Raw genomic sequence first — 16,042 nt, forward strand, 5'->3', positions numbered from 1 at the left:
GTCAGCAGTGGGTCTGGGTGAGAGAGAGAGAGAGAGAGAGAGAAAAAAAAAACAGGTGTATAGCTAAGGAAAGAGTAATGGAGGAAGTGGCGGAGAAATGGCTGTTAAGAGGACACAAAGGAGGAGGTATGAACAGATATAAGAAGTGGAGGGAAACGGTGACGGAGGGAGTGCTATAGACAGGACAGGAGTGGGGAGGAGGCAGGAGCCGTCCCACACGCCAGCATCACCACCGGCTCGGGAGTCATGGTGACGCCAAACAGACTGCCACTCTGTCCTTGGCGCCAGTTGCGGCGGTCAGTGGCCTTGGCACCGAATTCCCCTGGCACCAAGGACAAAATTTTGGCAGTTGTTACTCGCATCCCCATTTACTGTCCCGCCGCCGTCACTAAGCAGGGACAACAAGACTATTTTAAGCGGAGTTCCCGAGGCCGCTCCGGAGCAAGTCTGACTAGAGGGAGGCGTGCTACGTGGATCAAACAACGAAGGTTAGTCGGCGAGGGTCAGTCGGCGAGGGTCAGGCTGCTGCTGATATGCCGGGACCGCCGAGGGCAGGTGAAGGTATTCCTGGAGGAGAGGCAGGGCGGTGTGGGCGGCGGCAGGTGAGGGGAGGTGCCAGAGCCGCCACTCAGCCTGCCGAGGACAAGGCAACGTGCGGCTTCGCTCTCCCCTTCGTGAACATTCATCGTATAGCATTGAGGGGCAACTGACCTCGGAGTTGAAGCAGGTGAGGCAGGTAGTAAGGGGGAAAGGAGGCAGGTGATGGGGAGGGAGGGGGATCAGGGCAGGTGCTGACCCTCGCACAGTGTAAAAACTGAATAAATGGTTGCGACGTGTGGCTCACGGTTTTAATCCCGCAAGGCTTCCACCTCCGCGACAGCAGTGAGCGGTGGAGCGACGGAGATATACATTTGATTGATAGTTGCAATAAATAACCGGGACGGAGCCTCGACGGACTGATGCGGTCTATTTACGTCTTCCAACTACCACACGTAAGGAGAGATAGAAATAGAAATATTGATAAATAGATATAGATAGATAGAGATAAATAATCAAGGACAACACAACGAAAGGTCACAAAAACAACAACAACAAAGAGTATATATTTTGACTCGTGTGGAGTGCCAAGCGGCCCCTGCCAGGACAACCCCGAAGGCCACCCGCCCGACCTCCAACTCTGGTCAGCGGGGCTCGGCGACACCCTAACACCCACACCGCTGACAGTCTCCCCACGACCCGTCACTCACGCAGCCCCAGACATAACTATTGCATCCTCCTCCTTCCGTATTACAGGGATGCCGCCTGAACCCTAACGGCCATAAACACAGCCCTTGTGCTCCTCCTCGTGTTTGTCTTCCTCTCCCTCCTCCTGCTGGCGTGGCGGGGCGACGGAGGCAATGACCTGACCACCGGGGAAGGCACAAGGAGTGTCTGCCGCTGCAACACGTTACCAAACACTTTCCGGGAAGCGGCGAGCGGTCACTAGGATGGAAGGGCGACTTTCCTTTACGGTTACACATTTTCGAGTCTCCGGAGGATGAGGAAAAGGCGAAGGGTAAGCAGAGGAGCAAGAAAACCCGTGTGGTCATCCGGAAAAGGAGTAATGCAGCTCTTACCCCTCCCCCCCCCCATCCCCCCCTACCTCACGCCGCTCTGCCACCTGCCGTCGCGTGGTGGAGCTCGACGGGTCATTCCTCCTCGTTAGTCAGACGCAACGCAAACACCAAAGGAGAAAGAGGGACATGCTGACGACCCCCGCGGCGATGACTAATGCACAAACAGGCGACTGAACGGAGGCTCTCAATGCGGACGTTCGTGATCCGCATCAGATCGTAAATCATCGGAGGAAGGAAGGCAGGGAGGGAGGAAAGGGGGGAAAGGAGGAAGGGATGAAGGGACAAGGCCAGAGGGTAGGGAGCAGGGGGCAGGGACCTCGTGATTACACACATGTATACAAAAAAAAGTGTTCCAAGCAGTGCACAGCGAATTTCCGGGAAAGGTTACAAACTGGTGGTCCCTCGTGGCGGCAGATGACCCCCTGTCGCCACGTGTTCCTCGCCTTCCCCTCCCCCTCCCCCATAACTAGACGTGCTGGAGGGGCAGAAGGGAAGGAGGAAGGAGAGGGAGAGAGAGGAAGTCAACGGTAGGGCAAAGAAGACACAGGGAGAATTCCAATGTGTTTCGGTAACCTCCACTTAAACCTCTCATGTCTAGACGCTTCCACTGCTTGCACCTTCACCTAATCTGCTTCTCCACACCAGCAGCCTAACGAAGACCGGACCCTCCCTCTCTCCCTCACTCCCTCGATCTACAAACACTAATATTGGTCCTCCCCTCAACTCCCCACTCCCTCCGAAGTACATGTCTTTTCGTCGTGACTAATCCCCTTCCCCTCCCTACTCCCCCCGAGCGTTCTGCCCATCCTCGCCCTCCCCCCCTCACGCCATTCCTCGGGGGGCGTCACGCAGGTCCTCGCCCCCTCCCCCCTTTTCCCCCTGCCCCCCTCTGTTCACTGGTTCCATCCGGGTGGCAACTGTATAGCACGAGCACAATTACTGACACACAGGTGCACAGATGTTTAGGAGTCACGCCCTGCCCCCCCCCCCTCTCTCTCTCTCTCTCTCTCTCTCTCTCTCTCTCTCTCTCTCTCTCTCTCTCTCTCTCTCTCTCTCTCTCTCTCTCTCTCTCTCTCTCTCTCTCTCTCTCTCTCTCTCTCTCTCTCTCTCTCTCGAAGGCAGGCGTTGCAGGTAGCGCATCTGTCTCGAGGGACAAAGAAATCGACACGAGAGAGAGAGAGAGAGAGAGAGAGAGAGAGAGAGAGAGAGAGAGAGAGAGAGAGATGTGTGTGTGTGTGTGTGTGTGTGTGTGTGTAATCATAGTATACCATTCAAACTTTACTTCCGGCCAAACAACAACTTAACTCCGTTGTTGTTGGGAATCAATTATCCAGACGTGTTGGCTTTACCTCCCCCCTCCCTTCCCCCATTCCTCCCCTCCCCCTTCCCTCCCCCTTTCTCTCCCTTCCTCCCCCTCTTCTTTTCTCCCTTCCACATATAAATAACTTAGCCACGCATACCTAAGCGGAAGAGGAGTAGCATTAATTCGTTAACACTGCATGAGAGAGAGAGAGAGAGAGAGAGAGAGAGAGAGAGAGAGAGAGAGAGAGAGAGAGAGAGAGAGATTCTTTCCTCAGTACTTTTCCTCTTCATTCTTCTTCTTCTTCTTCTTCTTCTTCTTCTTCTTCTTCTTCCTCCTCCTCCTCCTCCTCCTCCTCCTCCTCCTCCCGATCGAACGCACAGGTCACGCAATAACAGAAGAAAATATTTGCTAACACACACACACACACACACACACACACACACACACACACACACACACACACACACACACACACACACCGTGCCTCACTGCGTCAAAAGCGATCTGCGTGACTCAAAATAGTTTCACTTACTCACTCACTCACCCATTTACTCACTCTTACTTTCTTCACATGGATCCCACCTTATTTCCCTCTTTCTTTCCGCCTCCTGTTTCGCTATCAGAGTGTGGCGGCAGTTTTCTTTTTTTTCTTTTTTTTTTCTTTTTATCTTTATTCAAACGACGGTGCAGGATTTTTTGTCCCTCCTTCCTTATATGAATTTCGTAACTCGGCCCTGTCTGATCCACGTTCTTTATCTCCCCTCTGATCCTCCTCCTCCTCCTCCTCCTCTTCCTTCTCGACATTGCTGTGAGAGAAAAAAAATCAAATAACGCTGAGGATTTGAATTTCAGATTTCTGTCCAACTTCTGTCTGTCTCCTTATCTGTCATAACAAGGAGACGGAGAGGAATAAAGTGTAATCACATATGCAAAGCGAGGGGTGGAGAGAGAGAGAGAGAGAGAGAGAGAGAGAGAGAGAGAGAGAGAGAGAGAGGGGTGGCACATTCCCCATCGTAACCAGGGAAACTATTAACTAGTTGAAGGAGGAGTAAAGTTGGCAGGGAAGTAAGGACGCGGCTCAGCCAGGTGTGTCAGGGAGGCGGGGGGCGGGGGCAGGGTGGTGATGGGCGGGGCGGGGCGGCACAGTCCTCAGGGTCACGGCGTCCAATGCAGACCAAGTCGGCCTCGCGTCCCGGGAATGCCATCAATATAAATAACGCGTCCTCCAGCCTACCGGTGAAGGTCGACCTCGATTCAAGGGAGAGTGTGGCGAGGCCTGGCAGGGAGACGGATGGCCCTCGAGGGGAGCCAAAAGGGCCTTGGGTACACTTATTTGTAGAAAAGGGGAGCGTCTAGGCCTAAAAGTAGGCTTAGGTTGCTCCCCTCTGCTTGTTATTGATCCGAGGGGGACAGCCAGTAGCATGCGGCCCCACGACATGACAAACAGCGCCACACGACACACGCCGGCTAGGCCTACTGAGGGGCGCCGAGTACCTTGGCGGGCGGGGGCATGGAGGACGTTAAAAAAAGCCGACGTCTCGCCCCTTCCCTGTGTGTGTGAACAGACAGGGGAGCGAAGCCCTCTTCCTCTCCCTCCCCCTTTAACTCTCCCTCCCCCCCCTAGTCGCTCAAGGTCTGGGTCGGTGCCGGGGTCGTGACCCTTGCCAATGACTGGGGTGGTCTGGACTCCTGGCGGGTCACCTTGGCAGGATTCCTTCCCTTAATAGTCCACGAAATGCGGCTGACCACACACACAGGAGTGAACGATGCCTGTCGGAGGAGGGAAGCTGCGGTGGCGTCCCCCGCCGGGCCAGGCCGAGGGGCAGCGCTGCCCAGCCCTCCCTCCCTTCTGCAACACTCTCCCCTCCCGCCGCCGCCCCCATCCCCGCAGCCCGCCCCGACACCCTCCCTCGGCCTCCTCACTTATTCATCAAAACCAAACACTCGCTTCACGATATTCCCGGAAGACAACGCGGAGGGGATAAGTGTTCACGTTGGAGGGCGTAGATCGCGTTTCCGCTGCGTACTACGGAGGTACAAGGCCGGGCGTAGAACAAAGCGGGCGGTCATGACCCCGGCCAGCGCTGCGCCGAGACACACACGCACGTCGGGGCGAAATGCAAGTTAATAATCCTCCAGCGACCTCAACTCAATACGTGATGAGCGAGAGGGAGAGTGTGTGTACATGACTCACGGCGATGAGTCTTGACCCCGGCAGGAGGGGCGCGTCGACCCTCCCTTTGTCCGGGCTCGGGGTCAGGTGGAGGGTGACCCAAGGGCACCGCAGGGAGACAAAAGGACCTCCACACCACTTCCTGCCGTTGAGGGGAGGCCGCCGAGAGTTGAGGGACCTTCAGCCACACGTTGGCAGCCCACGAAGGATGCACCACGCCCACGCCTCGCCGCGCCCTCGCCGGGGACAGGTGGCGTGGTGGAGGCCAGGTGGAGGGAGGCCGAAGCAGGACTGAGGTGGAGCGATGCGAGGTAGTCAATGTGACCCCTGGAGGTGTTTCAGTGACCTGCTTTAATGGCGGCGACAAGGATAATGTAATCTGATGTGGTCATGGCCGTTTGTCTGTACTTACGTAAAAGGAACGCCTCCCCAGCCCAGTGACCTCAACCTTCCTCCTCCGTGCTCTTCCCTTCTTCCTTTTCCTGTCTTCTTTATCTCGCTCTTATTCTCCCTCCTCCTCATCGTCTTTTTGCCCTTTTTCTTTCCTACTTAGGTTATTTTGTCTTTTCCTTTTCTTTTCCTCCTCCTTTCCCTCTCCTTCCTCTTTCCCCGTTCTGTACTCTCTTTTTCTTTCTTCTTTTCATATACATTCTTTCTTTTATTCCTGTTTCCTTATCACGCTCTCCTCTTTCATTACTCTCTACCATTTCGCAATCACTTTCCTCCTTTTCACCCTCTCTTTTCTCCTCCTCTTCCTCCTTCTCCTCCTCCTACCTCGCCCACTCCTCTTCCCTCCTCCTGTCGGCCATCAAGGTTAAGCTGCGCCTCAGGTCCAGCCAGCTAGCATACTGCCCTCGGTCCTCGGTCTCCGCGAAGTTGCAGCTTGAGTCTTGAGTCTGATTTGGGAAGGTCACCTCCAGATGGCGTCTCGTGAGGCCGCGAAACGCACCAGCTGCACCACATCCCTCCCAAAAAACACAGCATCTCGGACTTGTTTGAGGGTCTTGCCTGCGGACCTCTGGGCAGGGGCGGGAAGGTGCGGTCAGGTGAGGACTTTGGCACCATCCTTCCCAGCATTCTACCTGTCCTGGGTCACTCTTGCGAAACCCGACGCTAGAGGTCACCTGGGGTACAACGCTGCTGCCCACACGCTATACATGCAAAGGGCCATATACTCGTGCCCTTCATACATGCCACCGCCGCCGCCCCCTCCTCAGCCACAGGGCCCTGCTCTTAAGGACAACAGATCTTTCATAATGCATTTGTATCATAACGAACGAATTTCATTTTTCTTGCAGTAGAAATAATTATTGTTTAGTAAACATTAATCTACAAAGGCGGATCCTAAAGTCAAAACCTGTTGTCTCCCTGCAACGCCCCTCCGGGAGGTAAGTAGTGCTCAAGTGGTCCCGGCGGGGCATCACCAACGCCATCTCTTGGACGGCTCCTCAACCAAGCCTCCAGGTCACTGAACCAAACTAGTGTTCGTGTTGCTGGATTTCGTCTTCAGCCCCCTCGAAACAGAACATGAAGGAGAGTGTGCAACCCCATAAAACGAGATAACGAGGAGATACGAGTGCAACTTTAGGTTGGAATAACTCGTCTGGTTCTAGGGAAAGGGAAGGCAATGAATGCAAGCTTTCGTTGCTGTGCTAAAATCGTAACACTTCGGGAGCAGCAGCAGTAGCTCCTTTAGTGAAGCAATGATTCAATCGGACATGTGCATGGCATCATCAAGCCCCGACGGGGCGGGGGACGCGTCTTTGTGCGGGACAACGAGGGGGCCAGTCTACAGGTCACAGGCTATTTATAACCTACGGGAACCTGCGTCCGCACAAAAAGAAAAAAAAGTGTCCCATGTGCAACTCTGGGTCTCGTAAGGTCTGCATGGGTAATGGGTGGTTGCATAAGCGGGCAGGTCCCTGTGGGGCAGTGTGGCGTGGAGGAAGAGGAGGGGAGCCGGGTGGCGGGCGGCGTCCCTTGGCAGTGTGTTCCGCCGTGCCCTTGAGGCCCGAGGCGAGGCGGGGCAACGTCACCCAGGTCCCGGCCTGCTCTGGCATACACACAACACTACTGCAGCTGCTAATGAATTCTGGGCCGCTCAAGGCCAGGGCTTCAAGCGGGAAGTGGGAGGCGTGCGGTGTGCAAGAGGTGGTTGTGGCGGAGGATAATGGTAATGGTAGGGGAATGGTAGAGGAGCAGAGATGTGATGCAACAGGGGGTAGAAAAAGGGTGAAGAAACTGCAAACGACTCTATGCATTTCCTTCATTTACCCTTCATGTCACAACCCTGTACCCTCACCCTCACCTCCTTACCCTCGAGACTCCTCTCTCTCTCTCTCTCTCTCTCTCTCTCTCTCTCTCTCTCTCTCTCTCTCTCCGACCCATTATACTATTCTCACTTCAGCAACGCGAGGGACTTTTCATACATATTTCATTTAACACACACACACACACACACACACACACTTATCACCGCCATCACATCAATCACCACCACCACCATCATCAAAGCCTACGTTGAGGACCCGATCAAACACACGCATCACAACAACAACCTTTCCTCCTCCTCCGGCAGCAGAATCAACGAGGGCGAGGCTAACACACACTTTTACAACCTCTCGTGGGTCCGCCATTCACAGCGGCGGCCCAGGGTTCACGCGGTCCCACTCCCGACAACGCATCTTTAAAACGTTTGCGACACCCGTTTTCCGTTGCACATAAAGTCATAGCGATGCATGAGCCACGAAGGGAGAGAGAGAGGGAGAAGGAACCTGGCGTACTCTGTTAATAGCCACCCTTTCGCAGCTCCGCATACCAAACGTGAAAACAAAACAGGGTAACAGGATTAGGGCAAAGGAATTAGAGCCTCAGTTTAATGTGGTTACCCCTGGAACGCCACAGCTTCGCTCTTCTGGATACGTTTTCTATGGCGGCCCGTCGGAGGGAGGAGGGCGTCGGGCGGCACGTGAAGAAGGGGAGCACGCGCCCACCCCACTTCCCGGGCGTATCGATCCCGCCTCAAGGATAACACTTGGTGAGCTTGCTCGGCAGACCTCTCTCTCTCTCTCTCTCTCTCTCTCTCTCTCTCTCTGGGGGCGGTGACACGTGACCAGCACCTTCACCGCTACCAAAGGCTTCTGAACGTGACTTGGATAAGCTGTTCCCTCCTTACACGTGAATGTGTACGCAAAAAGTGCGTACACAAAAATTACGCACAGACTCACACACACACGAGTTTTAAGGGGTGCAAATTAATCATGTTTCCTTTAATTAGTGAAGAGAGAGGAGACGAGGGAAGAAGAAATGTTGATAGGGGGTGTTATTGATGCCCGAGGCGTCAACACTCGGCCTTGGCACGGGATTATCAGATACACACACACACACACACACACACACACACACACACACACACACACACATTTTCCCCGCCGCCATAACACCGTGACCTTGACCTCGCAGCTCACGGCCCGACACTTGACGTTGGGTGAAAAAAATCGTGGCAATGAAAAAAAAAAAAATCGGAACTGAGTGAAGGAAAAAAATAGAAACCTTGAAACAGAGAAAAAGAGAAACAGGAAACATCCCAACATATCCATTACACAAACACGCACAAACAAACACACAAACACTGCACCATAACCTGTGAATAGAGGAGATAAGCAAACAGGTGAAGAGGGGCATCCTTTGGCATCCTCAAGTGGTTAGTTTGTTACATCGCTTCACGGAGGAGGAGGAAGAGGAAGAGGAGGAGGAGGAGGAAGAGGGGAGAGGTGAAGGAGGGTCAATTACACGCCCGACGTACGGCATAAGGTGATCGCAACATATACAATCAAGAAATATGGCACCGCTGACGTCAGGGGAGCGTCGACCGGAGGAGGAGGGAGAGGGGAGAAGCGCGAGAGAAGCAGAGGGGAATAGGCTGAGGGGAAAACATGACGTCCCTCGTGTGGGCGACTTGACCCTGAAAGTCACGTGTTCATTTCCCCCCTTCCCTCCTTCTCCTCCTCCTCCTCCTGTTTCTCCTCTTCTTACTCCCAATACTTCATTTCCCCTGATGCCTGAATCCTTCCTCTTTACTTTCTCCTCCTTCCTCTCTCCTTCCTCCTCCTCATCTTCCCTTCCTTTCCTACAACTTCCTACTTCCTCCTGCTCTCAATTCCCTTTCCTCAGTTTCACACACACACACACACACACACACACACACACACACACACACACATAATAAGCCTCTGAACATATTTGACGGAATCGATACATTGAACAAGCTTGGTAGTAGTAGTAGTAGTAGTAGTAGTAGTAGTAGTAGTAGCAGTAAAACAGCTCCTGTATTGACTTGTAATGTTAGAGAGAGAGAGAGAGAGAGAGAGAGAGAGAGAGAGAGAGAGAGAGAGAGAGAGAGAGAGAGAGAGAGAGAGAGAGAGAGAGAGAGAGAGAGAGAGAGACTAACATAAAAGAAAGAGGGGAAGAATCGAGAAGGAAAGAGGAGAAAAAAAAAACATACAAGGGCAGAGGGATGAAAGTGATACAGGGGTTAAGAGGATTCAGGAAAAGGGAGAGCGAGGGAGGGAAAGAGAAAGTGTGAGAGAGTAAAAGAAGAGGAGAAAGTGAGAGGAAGGAGGGAGTGAAAGAGAAAGGAGAAATAATAATAATCCTCTTATTTGTCCTGCTGTCAACCCTTCCTCTCCCCCTCCTCTCCTCGCCCCCTGTTCCTCCCCTCCTCCTCTTTCTCTCCCCCCTCGCGTCAAGAGGTAATGGACGAGTCGGTCACCACCACGAACACACACACACGCACACACACGTCAACGCAACAAACAAACATTTAAAGACGATAAATCAATACCACATTTCTTAATACTTGAATATAATTACTATTTTCTTATATTTTGACGGACTACGATTGGTCTTAACCCCTCTCATGTGACTCAGTATTACTTTTGAACGATGTAATGGGGCTGATAAGGAAATACATAGGAGGCGGTCGGAGATAAGATAAGAAAAGTCAGGGGATACTTGAAGATAATTACTGTTCTCTTATATTCTGAGGGGCTTCAATTGGTCATAACGCCTCTCATGTGATTTTGTGATACATATAAACGACGTAAAGGAGCTGATAAGGTAATATACATAGAAAGAGGTCGGCGATAAGATATAAATAGTCAGGGGTTGAGAGTGAGTCGTTTTCTCTTGAGTCGTTTTCTCTGGTGCCGCTGTGTGCCCATTCTCTCCAACCTCTATGGATTACTAAAATAGACCTTTCCAGGGGTGACTATGGTAAATTATCGTCCTTATGAATAGACGTGTATACTTGATTCGTCGATTTGGAGGAATATTATTCAGAGGGAGATGCGAGTAATGATTCTTAAGGGTAAATTAAAGGTGTGAAAGAAAGACAGGGAAAGTTAAGAGAACATATAAGTAGGCAAGAAGTGCGTAAAGAGACACACATAGAGAGATATGACGCTTAACTGTTTCGTAATGTCTGTACTCACAACCGACAGCCAGGCCCAGCGATGACGAGGAATGGAGTGGAACCCTTACCTGGGGAAGACAAAAGAAAATAAAGGTAAGAGAAGGCGCTTTTTTTAACACACACACACACACACACACACACACACACACACACACACACACACACACACACACATTCAGGATTTATTTTTCGATGTGCTTCAGACCTGTTATGCATGATATATAAATTGATTCTATTACTAATACAACCAATGCTGTCGATAATTACAATAACACCTACTACTTCTAGTAATACTATAAATACTACAGTCACTACTACGCTACTTCTACTACTACTACTACTACTACTACTACTACAACTACTATTACTACTACAAGGACAACAAAGACCATCAGTAACATCATCATCATCATCATCACGACTACAATAAGAACCAAAGAAAGAAAGGCGGTTTCAATAGCAAGCTAAACACAAACACACAAAACAAAAGAAAACAAACACCCTCGCGTAACGCCCTTTGTGGCTGCGCGTGGCCGCTCACAAGGGCTGCGTTGCGCCGCGAGATAGTGAAAGTGTGACGTCACTGATACGTCACGACTCCTGAAAGTAGGCCAGGGTTTGGGAGGTCGTTGACTCCTTGTGTAGCCTCTGTACCAACTCCCCGCCCCCCTCCACACTCCTACCTCCTCCTCCCCTGTCCTCCTCCTCCTACTCCTCCTCCTCCACTCTTCCCTACATATCTAATCTATTGGCATATAATGAGGACGCTGTAGTAATGTTGTGTTACTTAGCGTATTTATCAGCCATTTCCTCGAGAGAGAGAGAGAGAGAGAGAGAGAGAGAGAGAGAGAGAGAGAGAGAGAGAGAGAGAGAGAGAGAGAGAGGAGACAATGGCATAACACACTCCTGTCTCGCTCAAGATTGGTAAATGTAAATATTTGTTCGTGTAGATGATCCTTCTCCTCCACTCCCCTCCCCCTTTCTCTCCACCCCCCTCAACCCTGATACCCCATTTCCTTTCTCTCCCCGAAATCACAACCACCACTCTTCCTTTCAGGCTGGATGAGGGAGAGGGGAAAAGGGAGAGTTGTGCGGTGAAATCGTGGGGCTTGGAGGACGGAACGAAAGAGGACTAGATAGTAGTAGTGGTAGTAGTAGTAGTAGTAGTAGTAGTAGTAGGAGGAGGAGGAGGAGGAGGAGTAGGAGGGGGAAGAGGAGGAGGGGGGGAGGAGCGAAAGAAGGGAGGGTAAGAGAATTAATGTTTCTTTTCTTCCTGGAGATTGAAAAAACAAGTTGAAGGTTGATTAAGTCAGGATCTTACAACTTCTTCCCTGTAGTGTGTGTGTGTGTGTGTGTGTGTGTGTGTGTGTGTGTGTGTGTGTGTGTGTGTGTGTGTGTGTGCAGTGCTTGCGTCACGGTGCCGCCGTTTCAAAACCTTCGGGTTCTGCCTGAGTCGCGGGTCGAGGCGGAAAGTGAAAAGGCTCCAGACCAAACCGAGACGCTACGGAAGAGAGGGCTGTCTGGTGCTGGGAGGTGTTGGAGGGTGCTGGGGGGGGCTGGGGATGATATGAGAAAGTTGAGGATGCTGGAAGTGCTGAAGGGTGCTGGGGCAGGGCCGGTGGGTGGCAGGGGGGCTGGGGTTGTAGAGTGATGGTCGGGTGCTGGGAAAAATGTCCATGTATGCCAGCGTCCCACAATAGGCAGAGGCACAGTCACTCTGGCCTTGGAGTCTTGCACACATGCACCCATTTAGCACATCTATGTTTGTGAACGCAACACACACACACACACACACACACACACACACACACACACACACACACACACACAGCAGGGTGATGGACAACAGTAGTAGTTTCGTTAAAGAATCCCTCAGAGCTGTGTTGAAAATACATATCATATCTGACATTAAGTGGCGCCCAGTGCCGGGCCCTACTTGGGGAGCGATGACCCAGGCGAGCTAATGAGGGCGCCTGACGTAAGGTTCAAAATGCCGCCTTAGTACTGCAGAAACACGACCCTCATGACTAGCTCGTGCATTACTCAAGAGCAAGAAGGCTCACTGTACCCCTTAACCTCCTGCTACTCTCGCCCTTGCTGGCCTTCCCGCTGAGGGCGAACTAGTGATATACAAGAATCCACGGGCGGCTCCTGGGCGTGTGGAAGGCGTGAGGGTGTGTTGAGCAAGGCGGTGCCTGGCTGTCCGTCAGGCCGAGGCTCTGGATGTCCCACTGGCCATGAGCACCACGCCGCCCGCCGCCCAGTGGCACAAAGCTTGGTTTATACGAGAAGAACGAACAACTTTCCCGGGAACCTGAGGGGGGAGGGGGGAGGGGGGGTTGCAACTGAGAGACACCCGAACATCTCTCCTCAACACGAACAAAGTAGTCTCGGATACACAAAGGAATTATGGATTCCCGGAGGGACGCCAGCCCTGGGGCACGCCAGGCGCCCTGACTCACTCACAGCCATCGGTTTGGGAATTTATTTTTAGAGCAGCGGCGGGAGGCGGCACTCCGGGGTGGCCGTGGGGCCGAGGCTCAGGGGCTGCTCGCCCACCAGGGCCGCGGGACTCCAGGGGCAGAGAGTGAAAGTTGTGTCCGCGATGTTACTGATCCGTCGTGATTCGGGTGAAGGCCCGTTACCAATCCAGGTGAGGAAGGGCCTGTCCATCCCTCGCCCCCCTGCCGCCCCCTGTGTGTGTTCCGCTACCTATCCTTTCTCTCTCTCTCTCTCTCTCTCTCTCTTTCTCTTTCTCTCTCTCTCTCTCTCTCTCTCTCCAGTAACGCTCACCACTTCACAGCCTTACACCACAAACACCTGCCCCCCCCCCCCCCCCTACTTCCCCCTCAAAAAATTAATGGCCGTGATGGAAGCAGCCCCCCCCCCCCTTCCCTCCCCTCCACCCTGCCCCACCTGGAGGCCGGCGGGTCGTTGCCCTCACGGGCCGTAAGTAGGTTAGTAACAGCTGATGCAGTGTTGCCAAATGTTGGTCACGGTTCAAGGCCGTGCACCGTCAGCTCCCTCATGAAACACCTATAAAGAGGCGTCCAGAAATGCGAAGCAACACAAAATGAAACTGTAACACGTAGTAATACCCAAATGACACTAAAATAGGAGAGAATAGTAAGGACGATGACGCAGGAAGACAAACGCCAGGAGGTCCGCGGAGGTGGCAGCGCGGCGCCTCCTGACACTTTCTTTCAGGTTTTCCAAGTTTACTTTCGGTGGGACGCGGGATCCTAAAGGCCATGAAGGACTTTCTCGCTCGGCACGCTTTTGTGAGGGGGAGGGGAGGGGAGAGTGTCGTCCAGGGGCCACAGGGAACGTGAGTAACGTGGTGAGGGGACCGTGGGGGCCGCCATGGTGGTGGTGGTGATGGTGGTGGTGGAGAGGGGGAAGTTAAATTATGATAAAGGTAAGGCCACCGTAACTTCAGCTAATGCAGTAATGAACACAATATAAAACACCCAATCTACCATCGCACCACAAAAATTATCTATATACCTAAAAAAAAAAAGAGAGAGAGACATATCAGTGGAGGTTGTTCAGTTTTCTATTCGAGTGAGGCGAAGGTGGGACTAAAGAGAAATTGAAAAGTAAATAAAATCATGAAATCAGATTATCTCCCTCCCCATACATGACCACCCACCTTCCCTTTCTGCCCCTCTCCACCTCCCTTCCCTCCTCCCTCCCTCCCCTACACCCCGCACCCCAAACTCTCCTTCAGCACATGAGAAATTTTAACTAAGAGGTGACAAAATTGGTTTGCCTCTCTCTTTACTGCTGCAGGAGCAAGACGCCTCCGCCGCTCACCTGTGATGGGCAAGTCGTCCCTGGGTGACATGTTGGCCACCATGCGAGTGATCAGGTCCATCGTCAGCGAGGCGGGGATGAGCAACGAGCGGCCGCGAGGGGAGAGATCAAGGGGCGAGGAGTCCCTGGGGCGCCGCGAAGGAGCGAGGGGAAAGCGACCAGATTATCTTGCTGCTGATGCTGATTATGGTGATGATGGTCCCCGACGGAGAAGTGGACGGAGCAGCGGGACCAGCGCTGCCGCAGGAGAGGAGCCTCGTGGCACAGGGAATGACGATGAGAGCCTCCACGCGTCTCGGCACCCGCAGGAACACTCTCAACACACGTCCCTTGCACGAGGCCGCCACAACACTATCACAGTTCGTGACACAGCCGTGGTGGTGCCCCGACGCGCACACTGACACTACAGGTTCGCTATAGTAACTTCATGCTGTGGGGGCGGCTCAGCTTGACCTCTGCGGAGCAAGTCACGCCTTGGGAGGAGCCTCGGCTACCTGCGCGGGGGCCTGCTGCTCCACGCTGGCCTGATGCCTCCAGGAACATTACACTCAAAAGTCTTTTAGTTCAAGTATCACAGGTCCACCACCTAGTCCTTGGCTGTCCCGGGCTGGCTGCTGGGAGGGAGCGGAGCGCGGCACGGAGCGCGGGACGGAGCAAGGGAAGCGGAGGCGCGTGTGTCGCCAGCCGTGGCTCGGGGGGCATAAACGTGGCGTAGGGCGAGGACGGGTCAGGAGCAGCGGCGGCGGCGGCGGGCGGGGGTGCCAGCTAAGGTGGGAAAGGTGCGGCGCTGACGGATGGAAGGAGAAGGAGGAAGTGCAGGTGTAGGTTCATTGCGTGGCCATTGAGGGCCGGACACACAGGAAGAGGGGGGAGGGACGCTTGGGGAGGGAAAGGAGGAGGGGGGCAGAGGGATAGTCTTGCTCAGGTCCCCCTCACCCTAAGCGAGGAAGCAGCAAGGAGTCGCGGCGAAATGAGCTGCTCACGAAAATTATCCAACTTTTCGGAAAACAAACTTTACACGCGATAAAAGTTGCATGTATCATAGACATAAATACGCGGCATTGCCTTATTGGCGGCTGTGGACACTTGCAATACAAACAACATCGTCAGTACAATACAGTCATCGGGCCGCGGAGATAAGGCCGCCTTATCAGCCCCCGAGGCGCGGCTGCCAAGGTCGGCGGCGGTCACCACTTTATGACCTGTTTGATCATCCGCCCCGCCTGGGCCTGTAGTTTGTTTAAGGGAGGAAGGAGGATTGTGATGATTGTGAATTAGTTCAGTCAGAAAGTTTCCAAATCTCTCTCTCTCTCTCTCTCTCTCTCTCTCTCTCTCTCACGGATTAACTGGGCCAGGTAGGCAATTAAGTGGAGGTGAGGCAGGGTTGGCTGCTGTATGGTGACGTCAAGGCCTCAGTGCCTGGCCCGGGGTGAACGACCGCGCTGCTCCAGTGCCACTCCTTCGCCCCCCTCTCCCCCCCGCCCCCCACGGCACTGACCACTCACAGCCCCCCTCCCTCCACTTTTCCTCTAATCCAGCACCTCAAAGTCTCATAAAAGGTCATTCACCCCTCACAAAGCCACCACCTCCCTCCCCACCCCCCCATTTCTTCCGTCCCTCTCCTCCCCCCGCGCAGTGCCAGCCCCCGCTCCCCCCTCGTG

General features: G+C 53.3%; 1 protein-coding gene across 2 annotated transcripts in view; it reads right to left on the reverse strand.

The window, feature by feature from the left end:
• Positions 1–16,042, reverse strand: part of LOC126995681 (nuclear hormone receptor E75-like) — a 94,664-nt gene that overhangs the window by 63,805 nt on the left and 14,817 nt on the right. Inside the window, exon 1 of one of the 2 annotated variants that reach the window (XM_050855455.1) lies at positions 14,382–14,715. The exons of the other annotated variant lie outside the window; for it this stretch is intronic. Within the exon in view, the coding sequence (XP_050711412.1) occupies positions 14,382–14,442 (61 nt within the window). The 5' untranslated portion in view covers positions 14,443–14,715. Of the gene's footprint in view, positions 1–14,381; positions 14,716–16,042 lie in introns of those variants that run through there. 2 annotated transcript variants of the gene reach the window in all.

This window comes from Eriocheir sinensis, chromosome 8 (genome assembly GCF_024679095.1).
Source record: "Eriocheir sinensis breed Jianghai 21 chromosome 8, ASM2467909v1, whole genome shotgun sequence".
NCBI lineage: Eukaryota > Metazoa > Arthropoda > Malacostraca > Decapoda > Varunidae > Eriocheir > Eriocheir sinensis.